This window comes from Myotis daubentonii, chromosome 1 (genome assembly GCF_963259705.1).
Source record: "Myotis daubentonii chromosome 1, mMyoDau2.1, whole genome shotgun sequence".
Lineage (NCBI taxonomy): Eukaryota > Metazoa > Chordata > Mammalia > Chiroptera > Vespertilionidae > Myotis > Myotis daubentonii.
In genome coordinates, this window is record NC_081840.1 from 5,467,415 (window position 1) to 5,486,592 (window position 19,178).

Below are 19,178 nucleotides of genomic sequence, written 5' to 3' on the forward strand. Positions count from 1 at the left end.
CTTTTGTTCTGTTTTCTGGGGGATTTCCTTAACTCTATGTTAGAGTCTTCCGCAGAGATTTTATTTCTCCTGTCATAGTTTTCATTTCCCAAAACTCCTTTTTATCATCTAATTTTAGCATCTTGTCCTTGTTTCGTGGCTATAATGGCTTTGACCTTTGAGGATGTCAATGATAGTTTTCGTTCCTTCTGTTCTCTGTTAACTCACAGCCCTCCTTCCTTTTCTCCTTTTATACTTCTCCAAGTGTCTAGAGATTCTTGGCTCTTCCTTCAAGTTGTAGAGAGGAGCATTCAACAGCTGCCTAGAAGCTCTGAGTACACAGATGAGACTTGTCACCGTGAGGACGTCCTGCTGATTCCTGACCTCCCACACCTTTAGGCGTTTTCCCAAGAGTCTGTCATATTCCCTTTAAAAGGGTCCTCACAGTCTCACCTGCAGAGCAGACACTGGCAGCCAGGATTCCAGGAGCTGCGGTGGGAAGGGGCTGGGGGAGGCGTTGCCATTCACGGACCTCTGATCAGAAGCCCCTCAATCTTTGCCTGAATAGGCTGCCCGTTGTCCTCAGCTCAGGACGGTCCCCTGTGCAGAGAACCCCTTAGTTCACCTGTTTCAGAGATTAAATCTCCAATTTTCCGCAGGGAGAGAAAGGAGACAGGGGAGGGGTCAACTTGCTTCTCTATTAATGACCTCAGGAGCCATCACAGAATGTCACAGACTGGGGGCAGGACCACCAGAACTTTATTTCTCACAGTTCCCAAGGCGGGAGGGCCGAGGTCAGGATGGCAGCCTGGTGGCTCCCGGTGAGGGCTCTCTTCCCGGCTTGCAGACAGCCACCTTCTCGCTGCGTCCTCACATGGCAGAGACGGGGAGAGAGACTGGACGGGAGCGGAGGCTTGGATGGTGACTGCCACACTCCCCCACGGCGCTCTGGTGTGCCAGGGCCCTCCTGTGGGCTTCGGTGTGTTTGTACGTGTCTTCTCCCTCCTGGACCCGAGACCCTCAGGGGTAGGTTGGCGCTTTATTCCCTCTGTGCCCCCTCTTCCCAGCACGCAGTGGGCACTTGGTGAGTGTGACCAAGTGAAGCAATGGTCAGCCCTAGCCTGTGAGGAAGAACACCGTGAAGGAGCCATGACTGGGGGTGGGGGCAGCACCTCACCACTGACCTCTGATCAGAAGACCCTAAATCTTTGCCTTAAACCGTGGGAGAACTGGAGTCTGGACTCCACGGGCCCAAGTGTGAGCAAGGGTTCCCGGATACTTGGTTAATTACAGACAAGTGTGTGTATCTGGACTGCTTCTGAGGTCTGCCTGGGGCCTTCCCACCACCTCCACCACGGGCAAACCTCAGAAGCAGGGCTTTTACTTGACTTTCCAGATAACTGCCCAGATGTCCAGCGACTTCTCTCTATTTCTTACAACGCGGTTGCTGTGAGGCAGCGCAGGGTGGCATTTTAAACACACCTGTATGAACCTCAATGATTGTTTCAATGTCCTAGGTCTTTCCGTATTAGCTAGGATGACCACAGGGTTTGTCGTCCAAACCAGAATACTTCGGAGTCAGAGGGGGTTGGCTGGTGAGGGCTGGGACGCCGGTATCCACCCAGCTGCCCCAGCACAGGGATGAGTAGTGGACCTAATATTAGTGTATTTACTCTGTGGTTGCTGGGTGGTAAGCCAAGAAAGGACAGAAAACCTCACCGCAACACGATGGAGCAGATGAACGGAAAATTCCTGAAAGTGACATTGTCCGGGGGAGAGCCTGGGATGGGCCTTTTGTTTGCAGTCCTCGGGAGCACCTGCGTGACCGAGACAATTAAAACGTCCATGTTTACAAGAGAAAACCAACTGGATGTCGCTGTTAACGTTTCCCTTTAGACACTTCCAAATATGCCAGTTCTTCTGATGGATGCAAACCATTAAGAAGGCGTTTGAGTGAATAACCGACGAGGGGCAAAACCACTGGTATCTTAGCGATTAAGGCGCTTTCGTAGCCGTTTGGACCATGAACAGCTTGCCTGGGGAGGCTCTGAAGTCCGCAGTCCTACGGCGAGGACAGCTTCGTGATGGGATAAAGCGGTGGGAAAGCCCCATAAGACGTGCTCATCACAGTGCTTCCCGTCCAGCACCTCTCACCCACCCGGCCCGCCCAGGGCAGGTGGTGCCAGGTGGGCAGGGGCCGGGTGCTTCAGGCTGGGAATGCCTCCCCTTTGCCAGGTGAGCTGAGGGCCTGCCTCCACCCTGAGGCTGAGGCTCCCGGCCAGGGGCGAGGCCAGGGAGACCCTGGGAAGCCTCCACGCTGGCCGCCACACAGGATGAATGAACTCGCGGTAAAGAGCACAGCTCTGCCTCCATGGTATCGACAGCCCAGTGTCTACAGGGCTTCACAGGTCAGCACAGGTGACAGGTGCTGCCGGCCATTAGCATCTGAGGGGACAGCCACACTGAAGGGCAGGGAGGCAGCATCTGAGCTGAGTCGAAGGGCATTTCTGGGGGAATCACACAAGCGAAGCCCCAGGCGCAGGCAGCTGTGGGGGGTTCGGGGAAAGAACGGCCGCGTGGATTGATGGGGAGGGGGCTGGGGAACGGGGGTCGCGAAGGACTCTGAGCCCCTGTCTGCATACTTAGGACTTGGCTGGTTTCTTTTTCTCCAATAAGGAGAATAAATTTAAAACTGAAAAGGCTTGAGGTAACGGCCTTTATGAGAAATCGTCAAGTGAGAGAGGGCTGGGGGGCTGCTGAGTTACTGCGAATCCATTCTTGAGGCCTCGGCAAACCATCTGGGATTTTGCCAGATGGGAGTCGCAGAAAACTGGGAAGGGAAAATGTCATACTTTTCCAAAGAGCAGACAAAGTTGGGTTCTGGAGAATATAGATGATGAGTTTGATGTTAATATGGGTGCTGAGCACAAATGTGTGTACGGATGACTTGGAAGGAAAGCTGGTTACCAGGAGCCAAAACAGCGCCGTTCTCTCTTTTCGCGGCGTTGACAAGGCGCTGGTGAAACTCCTTCCCAAACCCCCGTGGATGGGAGAGAGAAAGACAGGCTGGGCGAACGCACAATTGGGCTGATTTCATAGTTAGTTGGACAAACATATTCGGAGTATTGACAGATCAATGGAGTTGCAGCGGGGGCGGGGTCCTGAGGTTGTGCACAGGGCTCCCCGCTCCTGCTTGTCAGTTCCGACAAGAAGGAGACATTAAAGGGTTTGCTGTGGCACATTGGCTGCTGTCAAAGGCTGATGTGTTAGACGCCAGATTTAAGACTTTAAAAGATTTTGATTGGCTAACAGGATGGACCGAAACCAACAAAATGACATTTAACAGGGATAAAGATAATCCTGTCTTTAGATGTAAAAAGAAAAAAATCAATTAGCTCAGTACAGGATGGAGAAGACCCAACTGCAGTTCATTTGCAAAGACTGATCAGTTTATAATTGATGGCAAGTTTCAAAGGAACCGACAGTATATATGCTGGCGGCTCAAAAGATATCAATACAAACGTCAATTGCATCAAAAGAAACATAATATCCAAGTTATTAAAGGGAAATGCCGCCCAGGTCAGTCCTCCAAGGTTATGGTTTTCAGTTCTGGGTACCAGGATTCAGTAGAAAAGAGGCCCATGGAGTGGGGTGGGCATCTATGCCGACGAAGGGGGTGCAGGGTCTAGAAACTGTCACATGACGGATAGGGAGGAAATGGAGAACTTCCTGTTATGTGTAATGGGCAACTGATTTTGTCTAGAGGGTTTGTGCATTCATTCATTCATTCATTCACTCTCTCATTGTTTACTTAGTGCCAACTACTTCACCATTGTGTCAAGCATGATGGGTGTTAGAGGCATCTAATCTCCTGGAAGACACACACACACACGCACACACACACACACACACCCCAGTTCCTACCAGGCGGGGTGGGTTGACACAAGGTTGACATAGGGATACAGCGAAGTGCCAGCAGATGTGGGGGTGCAGCAGACAGCATCGCTCATGACCGCAGCGGCCACCAAGTTCACGCAGATGATGGGTAGTTTCTGCACTGGCCGGCGGGGAAGGCGGGCACTCGGGGCGGAGGCCCTGGGCATTCAAGTACCTGGCCGGTCTGAGCATCGTGAGGAGCAGGTGCTGATAGCGTGGCATGGCAGGCGCGTGTCCGATGCCAAAGATAGCATTTGGGGCAGGAACACAGACGTTAAGTCTGAGCCCAGATGCTTGCACTTCATGGGGCAGGCGACAGAGTGTGAAATGACCTCATTCAGGCCTCTTCGGGCGAGTTAAGCGCTCGGGGCTGTGGAAACCAGGACACAGGCTGTTACCGTACGTAACCTTTCAGAATAGACCAAAGCCCGCACCAGGACCGAGGGAGATGAAATCGACCGGACAAAAGGAGGACCCAGGAAGGGTGCTTTGGGAAGGACGGTTTGGGATAAAAATACCCAGCTATCTTTTTAACGATGCGAGCTCTTCGCCTTGGCGCTGGCCTGTGTGCCCAGGCGTCAGGGATGCTGCAGCAAAACACAGCTGGGTGGGCTGGAGGGCTGGGGACCACGGAATTTCACGTTCTCTACTGACGCTAAGAGTCTGTGATTATCTCCTATTTTATAGAGTAACAATCCTATCGCGAGAAAGCAGACGTTATCTTTTACCATCGGTAACGAGCGGTGTCCTGACTCCGTGGCAGAGCCAGACTAGCTGTCTTAGTTTGCGAGGGCTGCTGGCACACGGACCCACGGACCGCGAACTGGGAGCCTTCAACTCAGAAACGCCTTGTCCACGGGGCTGGAGGCGGGACATCCCACATCAGGGTAGGATTCTTCCTTCTGAGGGAAAGATCTAGCCCAGGCCTCGCTCCTTGGATGGCCGTCCCCTCCAGGGGTCTTCACAGGTCTTCCCTGTGTGTGTCTGTGCCCCAAATTCCTCTTGTGTTACACCAGCCAAAGTGGATTAGTGCCCACCGGAGGGACCTCATTTTAACTAGCTCACCTGTGTGAAAACCCCATTTCCAAATCATTTTAAAGTACGAGGGGCTAGTGCTGCCACGTATGAATTTGTGTGTGTGGTGGGGGGACGGGGCGGGGAGGACACAATGTAACCCCTAATATTAACTGAAGGGCAAGTTCCCTTTGCTCTTAGAGTAAACTCGGAGCTCCCTCGTGAACAGGCCGCTCCCTCCCTTGACCGTCTTCTCCTGGGTCCCTCAGATAAGCCGGCGCTGCTCTTTGTCCCCTGCTACGCGTTTCTCCTGTCCCTGCTCAGCCCAATCCAGACGCTCCCCAATCACCTGAACCCCTCACTTTGGCTTCATAGCACTCACTGCAATTTGTAATGATCCCTGTCCTTGTAGGACTATCATACGCCTGAATGTTTGCCCAGACTCTGGGGCCTATAGGGAGAAATAACCTGACATCACAGCTCAGCGCACAGACATTTCAAGTGAAGACAGTACTTCGATCAAAATACTTGCTCTTACTCTGCTCCATGCATTCTGACATGTCCTATTACATTTCTTGTGTGTGTGTGGTAAACGATAGATAGCATAACATTTGCTATTTTAACTTTTTTCTTTTATGTCATCTTATTGATTTCAGAGAGGAAGGGAGAGGGAAAGAGCGATAGAAACATCAATAATGAGAGAGAATCATGGATCGGCTGCCTCCTGAACACCCCTCACTGGGGATTGAGCCTGCAAGCCAGGCATGTGCCCTGACCAGGAATTGAACTGTGACCTTCTGGTTCATAGATTGAAATTCAACCACTGAGCCACACCGGCTGGGCGTGAACCATTTTTAAGTGGTTCAGTGGCACCAAGTACATTTACCTTTGCTGAACCACCGTCACTGCCATCATCTCTGGAACTTTTTCGACATCCCCAAAAGGAAACTTGTCCCCATGAGCCCGCCCTCCCCCAGCCTCTGGCGCCACCTCTCTACTCTCCGTCTCTATGGATTTGACTGCTCTTGGGATCTCACAGAAGTGGAATTGCACAGCATCTGTCACTTGGTGACGGCTTATTCCATTCGGCACAGTGTCCTCAGGCCCAGCCATGCTGTAGCACGCGCCCATTTCCTTCCTTCGTAAGACGGACCAGTACCCCGTTGTGCTGATGGAGCGCCTCTTGCTTACCCATTTCTCCATCCGTGGACACTCAGGGTGGTCCCATATTTTGTCTGTTGTGACTAGTGCTGCTATGAATAGGGGGGTACAGTATATCTTTGAGGCCCTGTTTTCAATTCCTTTGGGGAGGGACCCAGAGTGGAGTTTCCTATTTCATTGTTTGAAGTGCTGATGTGACTCTTTAAATCGACTTCACAGCCACCTGCCGGGAGTGTATCCCAGCCCCAAGATCACTGGGCAACTATGTTTGGAAGAATGTTGAGCTAAACAATAGATGATCGATCATGTGCCTGGGCACTGGTAGTACTTCCCGGTGAACAAAGGCGACAGACTCCCATTGTCCTCTCTCTGTTTCGCAGGTTGCACAAGCGTGCATGTAGTGTGTGGAACACGACGGTTGTATTGCCCCAGAGAGCTCACATGCCTTATTACAATGACAACGTTCTTTGGACTCAGGCCATAAATTACCTCAAAATGATGTAGACTAATGGTCTGTTAAAATGTTTGGATAAGCCTGGCCAGTGTGGCTCAGTGGTTGAGCATCAACCTATGAACTAGGAGGTCACTGTTCTATTCCTGGTCAGGGCACATGCCTGGGTTGTGGGCTTGATCCCCAGTGTGGGGCATGTAGGAGGCAGCTGATCAATGATTCTCTCCAATCATTGATGTCTCTATCTCTCCCTTCCTCTCTGAAGTAAATAAAAAATATATTTAAAAAATGTTTGGGCAGAAACCCTCACATTATTAAGTTTTCAGAGATTTTTCTTGAACTTTCTCCATAGATCTTTTTTAAAAAAAATGCTGGGTAGATTATACCTAATTGATTTAACATGCATATCCTTATAATTATAGTAAATTTTGCTGTTGTGTGTGCGTGTGTTTAGGGTACACTTTTACTACTATGGGGAAAACATAGTTGTCCAATACTCTAGGTTAAGAGTGTGATAATGATCTTTATCATCTCAAAGCAAGTGGACTGAGTTATTAATTGTTATTTGTCATTTTGCTCTAGTGGAAGTAAAATCTTCTAAGGCAGTGGTCGGCAAACTCATTAGTCAACAGAGCCAAAAATCAACAGTACAACAACTGAAATTTCTTTTGAGAGCCAAATTTTTTAAACTTAAACTATATAGGTAGGTACATTGTTATTAACTTAATTAGGGTACTCCTAAGCTGGCCTTTCCTAAAAACGTCCTCAATCTGATTGAGGTACGTTCGCTGAGGTCGACCCCTTCCAATTCTCCACACTTGTCTTGTATACTTGTTTCGTCTATCTCCTTCCGTTCATCGTCTCTATATGTCCAAACCATCTCCACATACCTTTCTCCATCCTCGACACACCATCTTCTTTCACTCCACAACGTTCCCTAAAATTAACTTAATGAACTTTACTTAAAGTTTTAAGTCAACTTCACACTGTACGTGTGCGCCGGCACGTGGTATTTTGTGGAAGAGCCACACTCAAGGGGCCAAAGAGCCACATGTGGCTCGCGAGCCGCGGTTTGCTGACCACTGTTCTAAGGAAATGCCCAGCTGAATTTTTCTCCTGTCCCATTTCTGAATTTTCTTTATTCCCTCACCTCTTTTAGTTGGGGGGGTCACCAAATATCTACCTTTAACGTTATAAATCAACAATCCCAACATTCTTAAAGAGAACCATCTCCTAATCATTTATTCATGGTTCTCATTTCCTTTCCAAGTTCAAGATGCCATATATTTCAGCTTTTTATATCAATTATTCAACGTTTCCTGACGCAGAAAATCATAAAGTGGAGTAGAGAGCGTGTAAAGACGGGACCAGAAGGGGAGGGCTGGGGAGTGAGAAAACAGAGAAGGGCAAAGTTCAAATGAGTCTCTGTGTTCAGTGTCACCTTTCAAAGGCCCCTTCTCCATCACACATGTCTCTTGCCTTCGAGATGCAGGGGGTCCTTCAGTACTTGGGCGGGGGGGACACCTAGGTAACCCCTCGGGCACCCCTGCCCTCTGTGCTTAGCCCATTTCCTTTCCTGCCAGAAGTTCTCCAATATGCACAGGCATGTACTCCCTTTTCACTGCCCAGCGGCCCTGCTCCTGTCCCCAGGGCCCACTAAGATGCTCCAGGTCATCTGAAGCCCTCGCTCACCAGACGGAAGGGCCTTTCCCCCGCCTCGCCCTCCTGGCCTGTTCTGTGACAAGGCCCGCCTCTTTGCGGCTTTCTGTGCTCTTAGCTTAATGGGTTACACCCTCGGCTGATTTTCGTGCTCCTCTGACTGTGCCTTCAGAGTCTGCTCCCCTCCTCCCTTCCCAAGGCTCTGCCCAGCTCCTGCCGGCCTTCAGTGCTCCCCCTCAGGCAGTTCACTCACCACCTCTTTGCCAGCAGCTCCCAAATCTCAATTCTTTCACCGGGGAGCTGGTCTTGCCCCTCCAGTAGCCACAGCCCACACTCAGACTCATCTCCCCATCAGTGCTCTGCTCAGCCACGTACCTGCGTGCAGACCAGGCCTGCCTCCCTCCCTCCCTCCGCTGCCGGGTCTCCCACCGGACCCCGTCTCTCTGTCCACTCTGATTTCCCACTGTCTTGCCAGACAAGCTGTCCAGTCACGTCCGATCAGCCCTCGGCCATCAGCAGGCCCTGCTCCCTTCCTTCCCCTTTCACTACCACTGGCCTTCAGATACCAGGCCACAGTCAAACCAATGGCACCTGTAGCCTTCAGCCTCCTGCAGGTACCTTTCTCCTTCACAATCCCTCTTGCCTTCTGGGCTTGGTCTCTCTGACAAGGACAGGAGCCAGGACTCCCACCATTTCCTCTGCCTTTGGTATCCAATGCCAGGCGTGGCCAACCGGGAGCCCAATATGCCACACACAGCCCCAGAGCCCCAGGCCTCACCCTGCCTTCTGCTGTGGAACACAGGTCTCCCTCCATCTCGGAGCCACAGATTTGCCTAAGAGGAACTTTTTACTCCATCTTCATTTCACCTGTGTTCAACCTACACCTCGAAACCACTCCGATTTTGCTGTGCAGCCAGAAGATGGTCCAATCCGCGGACTCTCGGATTCCTGGTGGCCAGCGCCTTGACTTCAGGCTATGGGTGGTGAAACTCACATGGTTTGCCTCGCCTATGCCAGGGTGGACTGGAAAAGTTACAAACCCGTGTGTGTGTGTGGGGGGGGGGGGGGGGGGAGGGGGCGAGGGGGGTTCTCCTTCTGAGATAGAATAACTCCTGATTTCCTCGGTCCCGTAACAAGTTAGCTAGTGTGTAATGTAGCAAGTCTGCGCCCTGGGGGCTGGTCGAGGGGGAGCGAACAAAGCAGATGTTTTAACTCCTGTCAAGGCCCAGCCTTTCTGCTTTTTTAAGTGGGAAGCCGCATCTTTGGCCACTGGTGAGCGAGGGTTCCAGCGGATCAGGAGCCAGGCGCTCATTCTCCCTGGAGGCGGGCCCTGCTGCAAGGACGGCCGTGGGGACCGCGGGGCCCGCCTCGCAGGACGCGGCCAAAAGCGGAGCTGCTCTGGGTGGAAAGGCAGCTGAATGGGGCTCGCAAGTTGTCCATGTTTGGTCCTGCAGCTGCCGCGGGCCAGAGGACAGCGCCACCGGGGAGCGCGGGCTTTGGCGTCCGCAGGAGGGGCTGCCCTGGCGGGAAGGGAGTGTGGGGTCCGCGGGAGGGTCCCCCGCCCCTCCCGCGTCGCCGCCGCCGCCCTCCCCGCTCGCCTTTGTCCCCGCGTCCCCCACGCTTCGGCCTCGCGGAGGAGGCGGGCCTGGCCGCGGAGCCCCCGCAGCATCCCCGCCCGCCGGGCCGCGCCCTCCCTCCTCTCTGTGCACTGGACGGGCTCGACCCCGACCCCGACTCCGCCCCCGGCCCCGCCCGCCCGGCCCCGCCCGGCCACGTCCCCGCCGCGGGCGCCCCCTGGCGGGCAGAACCCGCGCTGGCTGGCGCGGCGGCGGCGGGCCCGGGGTTGCCGTGGTAACCGGCAGCGGCCGCCACAGCAGGGCCGCCCCAGCGCCAGCGCTGGCCGCGGCTCGGGCGGCTCCGTGTGGGGTGAGCGGCGGCGGCGCGGCCGGGCCGGGGGAGCGGGCGCTGCCCGGCGGCCTCAGCATGGAGGACGGCTTCTCGAGCTACAGCAGCCTGTACGACACGTCCTCGCTGCTCCAGTTCTGCAACGGTGAGCGGCGGCGGGGGCGGGGGCGGGGGCCGCGGCGGGGCCGGGCCGAGGGGCGAGGCCGGGCGGCCGGGGAGGCCGCGCAAAGTTGCGGCGGAGGGGCGCGCGGTTCCCGCCGCCGGGGCGCATTGTGCTGGGCCGCGGGCCCGGGCCGCGCTCCCCGCGCCCCCGGCGCCCCCCGCGCCCCTGCCCGCCGCCGCCGCCGCCCGCCCGGCTCCGGCCAGTGCGCGCGGGACCGGCTGGTCGGGGCGCCTCCCGCACGAGCGCACCCGCCGCAGCGCGTGGGGAGGCCCGGCCGCCCGGGGGCTCGGGGGCGGTTGCGTTCTGCTTCCACGTTCACATCGGGTTGGAAAGGTCTGGGTGAAGAACTCGGCAAACAGATCACTTAATCACAAAACCCTGCTGCGGGGATGCACGCGCATTTGTTGGGGATGGACCCTCATAATCCATCCAGTTCCACTTTGATGCAATCATCCCAGCTGAATGCCATCTAAATGGAGAGGCAAAGCGGACCTGCCTTCAAAGTATTTCCACTTATTTTGCTCATACGGTGATAGATTAAAAAAAAATTTTTAATTCTTTTTTCTTTAACAGGAAGTAAATATTAATAGCGACCAATATGGCATCTTTAAAATTTTTACTCTCCCTAGCAGGGTTGAGAAAGATCTCCACAGCACACTACCTGTTTTATCGGAACACGGTGTGTGGTAGTTCATGCACAAACGTTAACGACATGATTTTTTTATACATATCTTGGATTTATTGCTTTATCACAGAGCCCCCAAAAGTTTGTAAAGGAAATTAAAAAATGTGGGTTTTGTTTTTTTTAGAATTTGTCTGGAATGCGGTTGGAATCATTTGGAATTCTAGATGCTTTGACAACTCAAGCTATTTATTTTGCAACTGTGATTTAGGGGAAATTTTCTAGCCATTTAACACCTGTTTGCAACAGTGTAGCAATAAATATTAGTGAGTGTGCTGATTCATCCTCTATAATGGCATTTTCATCTCTGGTGGAACTTACCGCCTTTTCATGGAAGAGGTTTTGGCAGCTTATCATTTTCATATGAATCCCCTGGGGCCTTCCCTAACTTGGTGCTGCCCTCCCCTCTACAGGGGAATGGACGTGTGGACTCTCCTCCAATGGAACACCAGTTTCCCAGAGCGTTCAGAACCCCTGTGTGTTTCGGTTCTCAGAAGGTGGGAAGGCAGAGGGAGGGTATTTGCTACTCAGCTGGCCGCTGGAATCCCCCATGGTTTAGTCATGGGAACCGTTTTATTCTCCAATAAATTTTGAATACTTTTCTTAATTGACTTAAAATCAATCATATTTGAATTACTATTTTTGATGTAAACGGTAGTACCCCCTCCTACGTGTTTATGGTAGAATTCCCTCTGTGTTAGTTGTGCAAGGCATGTGGCTGAAAAATTACGTTAAATGATTTCCAGGCATAGAGGTTTTGGTGTGTTGGTGTGTGTGTGTGTTTTTTTTTAAATCATTTCCCAACCGGCCCACCCTCCCTCGCCTTCCCGCTGAGATTCGGCAGTCCAGGGATGGAGGCTTTTATAAAATTACTATGCGGTCATATATGTTGATAGTTTGATTTAGGTTATGGAATGAGCCTCGATGTTTTTATTGGAGCAGCTGATAGGGAGGCCTGGTCATATTGTTCCTAAATAGCAGTTCAGTCATGGGGTTGACCTGAACTTATATTCATGAGGTGTTTTTTTTATTTTCTGCCCTCTCTTGTTATTTGCTCGTTTAGAGATATTGGCAAGATATTTTCCTGGTAATGCTGTCTAAAAGAAAGTAAAAACCAACTCTTACCTATTGTGTGTAGCAGTTTAAAGAAAAATCACTTTAACCCGAGGCAAACAATAAGATCACTTCAAAACACAATGGAGTGAATCGTGACTGTTGAATTACTTTTCTCAAAAAGTTCTTCCCTCTGTTATTATTTTTGGGTTACCTGCTGAATACAGCTTAAAGCAAGAGTTGCCTGTGGGGCAGAAATGAATGCTCACTGATGATATCTTAAGCAACAGATGTTTTGATGTGAGATTATTCAATTTAAGAGGCTCCCATTAAGTGAAAATGTAAATAAATACAATTCAGTTAATTACTATGGTGATTCAATTAAAACATTGGATCACAGAAACACCATTTCACCAAGAACTAAAGGAAACATTTGGATTTTTTATTAGCTGCATTGAAACATTTCTTTTTCTTTTTAAGTTAGAGATTTACATTACAATGGCAAGACTACACAGCATACTGTATGAACTCATGAATTTTCATATGTTGAGTACAGCTCCATGCGTTTGATAGTGACAGGAACTGAAAAGTCATAGTTAGTTATTAGCTTCAGACAATACAACCCATACTTACCACTTGGACGACGGTCACACTGAGCATACTCAAGAGAGAAGATCATATCTCAATGAGACGGGGCGGGAGGAGATTCTGTTCTAATGAATGACATTTCTATCTTCACCTTGTGCTCTTTTTCTTGCTATTTCTCCTACTTCCTTTGTAATTGATGCTACACGTAAAGTCTGGCAGTTTCTAGTCTCCTGAAAGACTAGCCATTCTCAGCGTTTAGATACCAGCTTCCTCACAGAAGCAGGAAATCTGTGCAGTGTTTTCTTCAGTGTTTAGAATTTTGTAAAGCAGCTAGACATCACAAACTTCCTTTATTGCTCTAAGAAAACCAACAGCAGTTGGAAAGTGGGAAAAGCGATCATTTGTCAGCCAATTTACGACTTGGGAAATACCATCCTTTCCTCCACATTTTCTTCAAGGCCTCCCTTTGAGGGAGGGAGTCTCACCATCCTTTTTTACATATGAGGAAACTGAGGCTCAGGGAGGTTGGTAAGTTTATAAGGCCACACAACTGCTAAGGCTTGGATACCAGCATGACTTTGTTTGTTTTGATAACAGCATCTATATATATAAAAGGCTAATGTGCATAGTGTCCCCTCAGGAGTTCAACTGGGAGACCTGGAGCTCAATTGCTCTCTATGACAAGTGCTGACCACCAGGGGGCGGCGCGGGATGAAGGAAATCCTCGGCCGGCAGCCGGCAGACCCCAATTGGCCCTGATCACCGGCCAGGCCTAGGGACCCTACCCATGCACAAATTTCGTGCACCGGGCCTCTAGTTGTTGAGATATTCACATACCATAAAATTTCACCCCTTTAAAGTATACAATGAAGTAGCTTTTGGTATATTCACAGCATCGTGCAAGCATCAACATTTCTAATTCTAGAACATTTTTTATCACTCTGGATAGAAACCCCAGTACCTAGGAGCAGTTACTCCCATTCCCCCATCACCTTAGACTCTGATGACCACAAATCTACTTTCTGTCTCTAATTTACATCCTGGGTGTTTAATAAAAATGGAGCCTTGCAATCATCAGCCTTTTGTGTCTGGCTTCTTTGACAGAGCATTTTGTTTTTAGGTTCATCCAAGCTGTAGCCTCTTGAAGTGAGTACTTCATTCCTTCTTAGGGCCAAATAACATCCCATTGGATGGGTCGGCCACATTTTGTTCATCCTTCGCCAGTCGATGGACATGTGGGGTGTTTCCACTTCCTGACTATCATGAATGATTCCGCTAAGACCGTTCGTGTACAAGTTTTTGTGTGGATGGATATTTTCATTTCTTTTGGGTTGATACCTAGGAGTGGAATTGCTGGGTTATACTGTAACTCGGGGTTTAACACTTTTGAGAAATCAGCCTGGAGTTTGTGAAATGTAAATATCAGCTCTTTGTCTCACACCTTGCTAGTAAAAAGAATAGGGAAGTCAGGTCCTGGGTGGACAGGAGCAGGTGGGGAGAACAAAACGTTACCATTCTGTTTCACTTTCACCGCTTGCCCCAGCACAGCTCACCAAAGTGTCAAAGCACACCCTGGCTTAGTTGCCATAGGTTATAAGACTCTCAGCAGTTGAAGGGACCTAACAGATCCTCTGATCTCCTGGTTTATTTTCATTTTTCTTTTTCTTTTTTTAAATCCTCACTCAAGGATATTTTTCTACTGATTTTAGAGAGAGAGGGAAAGATAGAGAGAAACATCGATGAGAGAGAAACACATCGATAGGTTGCCTCCTGCACGTGCCCTGTACCTCTGGGATGCTTAAGAAAACCAAAAACTGCCTGGCCGTTGTGGGTCAGTGGTTGAGTGTCTACCTGTGGACCAGAATGTCACGGTTTAATTCCTGATCAGGGCACATGCCCGGGTTGCGGGCTCGATCCCCAGTGGGGAACGTGCAAGAGGCAGCCAATCAATGATTCTCTCTCATTTGATGTTTCTGTCTCTCTCTCCCTCTCCCTTCCTCTCTGAAATCAATAAAATTACATTAAAAAAAAAATTCCCCACAAGACACAGTTTTAGACCCTTAATCACCCTGGTTTGCCATAGCTATACTTTTCTTCTGTCTGTATGCCTTTTAAAACTGGACACAACCGAATGTGGTATCCCAGGTAGGATTTTGAAACAGAGCAGAGGATAGGATACTTCACCTCCCTTATTCTATAGTTTATATTTCTAATAATGCAGCCCAAGATCACATGTGCTCTTTTGTCGGTCACCTCACATTGTTAACCTCTTACTGATTTTCATCTAAAATTCTTGTTTGTTTACACGTACCATGGCTAAATCCTTTCTTTCCTTACTTTTCTTTTTAACAGAACCCCATCAGGTTATAAATAACACAACTGCAATCTGTATTGTAATGCTGTAAATCACTCCAGCCCTCCTGGAGCACATTTCAGCATTACAGTAACTTGGAAGTTGGTCATTGCCTTAAAGGGTATGAATCTGACGAGTCACCTCTTTTTCCTTTTGCCTTGGAAGGGGTCATGAGGGACTTTATTATGTTCCTTCCAACGCCTGTCCATCGCGCATCTACAAGTTCCCGACACGGGGCTTCTCCTGCAGGTGCTACCCTAAAAGCCACGGCAGGTCAAGGCCCGCTTCCTGCTGCTCCCAGACACATTTTGAAATCACTTTCATCATCTTTTGCGCTATTGGCCATTGACTTATTTCCTAGTTTTGAAATGGAAAATAGTGTTCATTTCCAAGCATTTCTGTTTGAGGAATTAGAATGATTTATTTAAAATCTTAAACAGCGTTTGGCATCTGTCATACAGATGACTTCCTCTTAACTCGGTGACAGGATTTTCAGGTTGGCGGACAATTGGGTTTAAATCAGGGTCCAGGGACGCGTGGAAGGAAGTCCTCTGAACTCAGCACCATGGAGTGTCTCCACACCCCTCCTGCAGCCGCCCGTGCTGACGGAGGCCCCCTGGGCTGCGCGAGGGGGCAAACTCAGGCTAGGCTCTCCTGCGAAAGTTCAGGACCCGTGCCCTGCTGGGCGGCAGCTTCTAACTGGTGCACCTGGTGCTCTACCCGCACGGAATTTATTTTATAGCCAAACCACAAGAATTTATGACATTATAAACAAACCCAAGCATTTTGGTGGAAAATTGAAGAAACTGTGTTTAAAAAGTAAACATTCGTTGGTTATTGTTAATATCTGAGATAATGTAAGCCTTTCCCTATAGTCACTTAACAAAATAAACATTTTAGTGAAGTGGAGGGTGGATCAGAAAAGAGAAATAACCTCTGTGTTTCTACTGTTACAGTCTGTGCTATAAACCTGGTAGCATGAAAACCTTACCCATGGAAAGCGTTGAAAAGTATACATTAAAGTATTACTTTTACCAGTAAGAAGTTTCTTTCTCCAAGCAATTAAAATCAAGGGTATTTTGTACTACGTGTAAAAATCTTTTTCAGCCCTCACTGGTCTGGCTCAGTGCGTAGAGCGTCGGCCTGTGGACTGAAGGGTCCCAGGTTCGATTCCGGTCAAGGGCATGTACCTTGGCTGCGGGCACATCCCCAGAGGGTGTGTGCAGGAGGCAGCTGATCGATGTTTCTCTCTTATCCATGTTTCTAACTCTCTATCCCTCTCCCTTCCTCTCTGTAAAAAATCAATAAAATATATTTTTTTAAAAATCTTTTTCAGGAGAATTATTATTATTCCTCTTTAAAATCCTCGCTCATTAATAGAGAGAGGCTGTCTAGTATTAGCAAGATGTTTAAAATGACGTCAGCAACATTGATAATAAAAAGAAGTATGCTGTAAATTCTAAATGCTGTAATTTTATTATCAATACAATCCTCCCAGAGCTTCATGTTTTTCTCACTGGATTCTGACGTGGATTCAGTATGATGCTGAAACAGCAGATCTGCTGTGCGGCCGGGCAGCACTGGGTGGGGCAGCACTGGGCGCCCGAGGTGCCGGGAGGGGCCAGGCACACCCTCTGTGGGTGGTTTTAAAGGAAGAGTTCTTTAGAGGAGTTTATCTTTCCTCCAAGTACTTACTTTGTAACTAAGAGTTAGGTGGACATCCTTTGCACTCTGTTTCCTCGTCAGCTGTATCTTCACTGGAAAATAGTGTGGGTTTGGAAAACCACATTTCTGCAGAATACTTAGTTGTGTCCTAAAAAAAAAAAATAAAAAAAAAATGCAGTAGCATGGCTATTTGGCCAGCTTTCTGGAAAAGCTGTAAACTCTGTCTTTTATAAACTACCCGCACGGTGTAGGCACGGATCTGACTCAGAGGCTTGGATGCTGCCGGAGGGCGAGCACTCTGAGCCCAGAGCCGGGCCAGAGGGGAGTCTGACAGGAGGCACGGGCACCTGCAGGAGGAGGGAGAGCCGGCCATGCTGGCCTCTGAGGGGCGGATGGCGGCCAGATTGCGCACTGACTGCGATGTGGTCCAGGCCTGGGTGTGTCCTCCGTTCTGGGCACCCTCGTCCTGTGCATCACCGTCCTGGCCTGCAGAGGGTCCCCACACACCACCTTGCAAGGACAGGGGCCCGCTCACAGTTAAGGGATGAGGATAGAAATGGGCAGGTCAGTTTTAAGGCCTTTAAGCCCGGTTGCAGATGGAACCTATTTCCAGTGAATCCCTGCAGTGTAGGGCAGTTAAGAATGTCCAGCCCTGGCCGGTGCGGCTCAGCTGGTTGGAGTGTCGTCCCAGACACCGAATGGTCAGAGGTTTGATTCCCGGTCAGGGCACATGCCCAGGTTATGGGTTCAATCCCTGGTCGGGGTGTGTCCTGGGGAGGGCAACCGATTGATGTTTCTCTTTCACATCAATGTTTCTCTCCCTCTCTCCCTTCCTCTCTCTATAAAAAATCAATAAAAACATATCCCTTGGTGAGAATTTTTTTTAAAATATATTTTATTGATTTTTTTATGGAGAAGAAGGGAGAGAGATAGAGAGTTAGAAACATCGATGAGAGAGAAACATCGATCAGCTGCCTCCTGCACATCTCCTACTGGGAATGTGCCCGCAACCCAGGTACATGCCCTTGACCAGAATCGAACCTGGGACCTTTCAGTCCGCAGGCCGACGCTCTGTCCACTGAGCCAAACTGGTTTCGGCATCTTGGTGAGGATTTTTTAAAAATATTCAAAACATGGGCTTCCCAGTAATCATCCCAGACCCTGCTTCCTCACACACAGCCCATCTTAATCGTCTGGGTAGATTCTGCTCCCAAATCTCTGACAGCCACCGCTCCTGCTTTATTTATTTACTTAATTTTAACATAAAACATTTCCTGAGCCACTTATTTGTACATCTGTATTTCGCTATATTTCTAGTAATTTTATTAGCTTAGACTCCTAGCAGTGGGGTCATTGAGTCAAAGATCACAGGTGAATAGCTATATTGCGTTCGAGCTGCCTGTCATACTCTCCCTCCGCACACGTTGAATATTATGTCTATTTTAAATATTTATAATCAAGTGGGTAGACTTGAGGTGTCTTACATGTACGTTTTTGTTGTTTTAATGTGTATTTCTTCATTACTTGAGAATTTGAACATTTTATGTTTCTCAGCCATCTCTACTCCCTCTTTCCTGAATTATTTATTCATGTCCTCTGACCATTCCAGTAGAGAGGCTTAATGTTTTATTTGCTGACTTGTAAGTTTATTATAAATATAAATATAAATATAAATATATATATAAATATATATATATATATTTGAGGTCCGGTGCATGAAATTCATGCACTGGGGGTGGGGGGGTGTCCCTCAGCCCAGCCTGCACCCTCTCCAATCTGAGACATCTCTCTCACAATCTGGGACTGCTGGCTCCCAACCGCTTGCCTGCCTGCCTGCCTGATTGCCCCTAACCGCTTCTGCCTGCCAGCCTGATCACCCCCTAACTGCTCCCCTGCCGGCCCGGTCACCCCAACTGCCCTCTCCTGCCAGCCCGGTCGCCCCTAACTACCCTCCCCTGCTGGCCTGATTGCCCACAATTGCCCTCCCTGCCGGCCATCTTGTGGCAATGGGTGCCGCCATCTTTAAAGGCATGGCAGTCAATTAGCATATTCTCTCCTTATTGGCTGTGGGCGCCACCATCTTTGAGGGCGTGGCAGTCAATTAGCATATTCCTCATTGGCTGTGGGCGCCACCATCTTTGAGGGTGGGGCAGTCAATTAGCATATCACTCCTTATTGGCTGTGGGTGCCGTCATCTTTGAGACGGTGTGAGTGTCAATTAGCATATCCCCCTTTATTAGATAGGATATTTACTTTCAATATTAGTTTGTATTAGTTTCAGGCATACAGCACAGTGGTTAGACAATGTATACTTCACCAAGTGTTTCCTCTGACGTTTCTACCACCCACCTGGCACCGTTCGTAGGTATTACAGTACCACTGACTATACTCCCCATACTGTACTCCCCCGGACTGTTCTGTAGCTGCCAGTTTGTACTTTATAATCCCTTCACCTCCTTCATCAGCCCCCCAACACCCCTCCCCTCCAGCAGCCCTCAGTCTGTTGTCTGCATCTATGAGTATTTCAATTTTGTTTGTTCACTTATTTTGTTCTTTAGATCCCACATAT

The 19,178-nt window shown here is 49.4% G+C and overlaps 1 protein-coding gene across 4 annotated transcripts in view; it reads left to right on the plus strand.

Annotated features, from left to right (window-relative positions):
- EML1 (EMAP like 1) overlaps nucleotides 1-19,178 on the plus strand; it is a 155,452-nt gene that overhangs the window by 35,138 nt on the left and 101,136 nt on the right. For 2 of the 4 annotated variants that reach the window (XM_059686202.1, XM_059686210.1), the window contains exon 1: nucleotides 10,042-10,250. The exons of 1 other annotated variant lie outside the window; for it this stretch is intronic. In XM_059686202.1, the coding sequence (XP_059542185.1) occupies nucleotides 10,184-10,250 (67 nt within the window). In that variant the 5' untranslated portion in view covers nucleotides 10,042-10,183. Of the gene's footprint in view, nucleotides 1-10,041; nucleotides 10,251-19,178 lie in introns of those variants that run through there. One more of the 4 variants, XM_059686209.1, reaches the window with a different exon arrangement.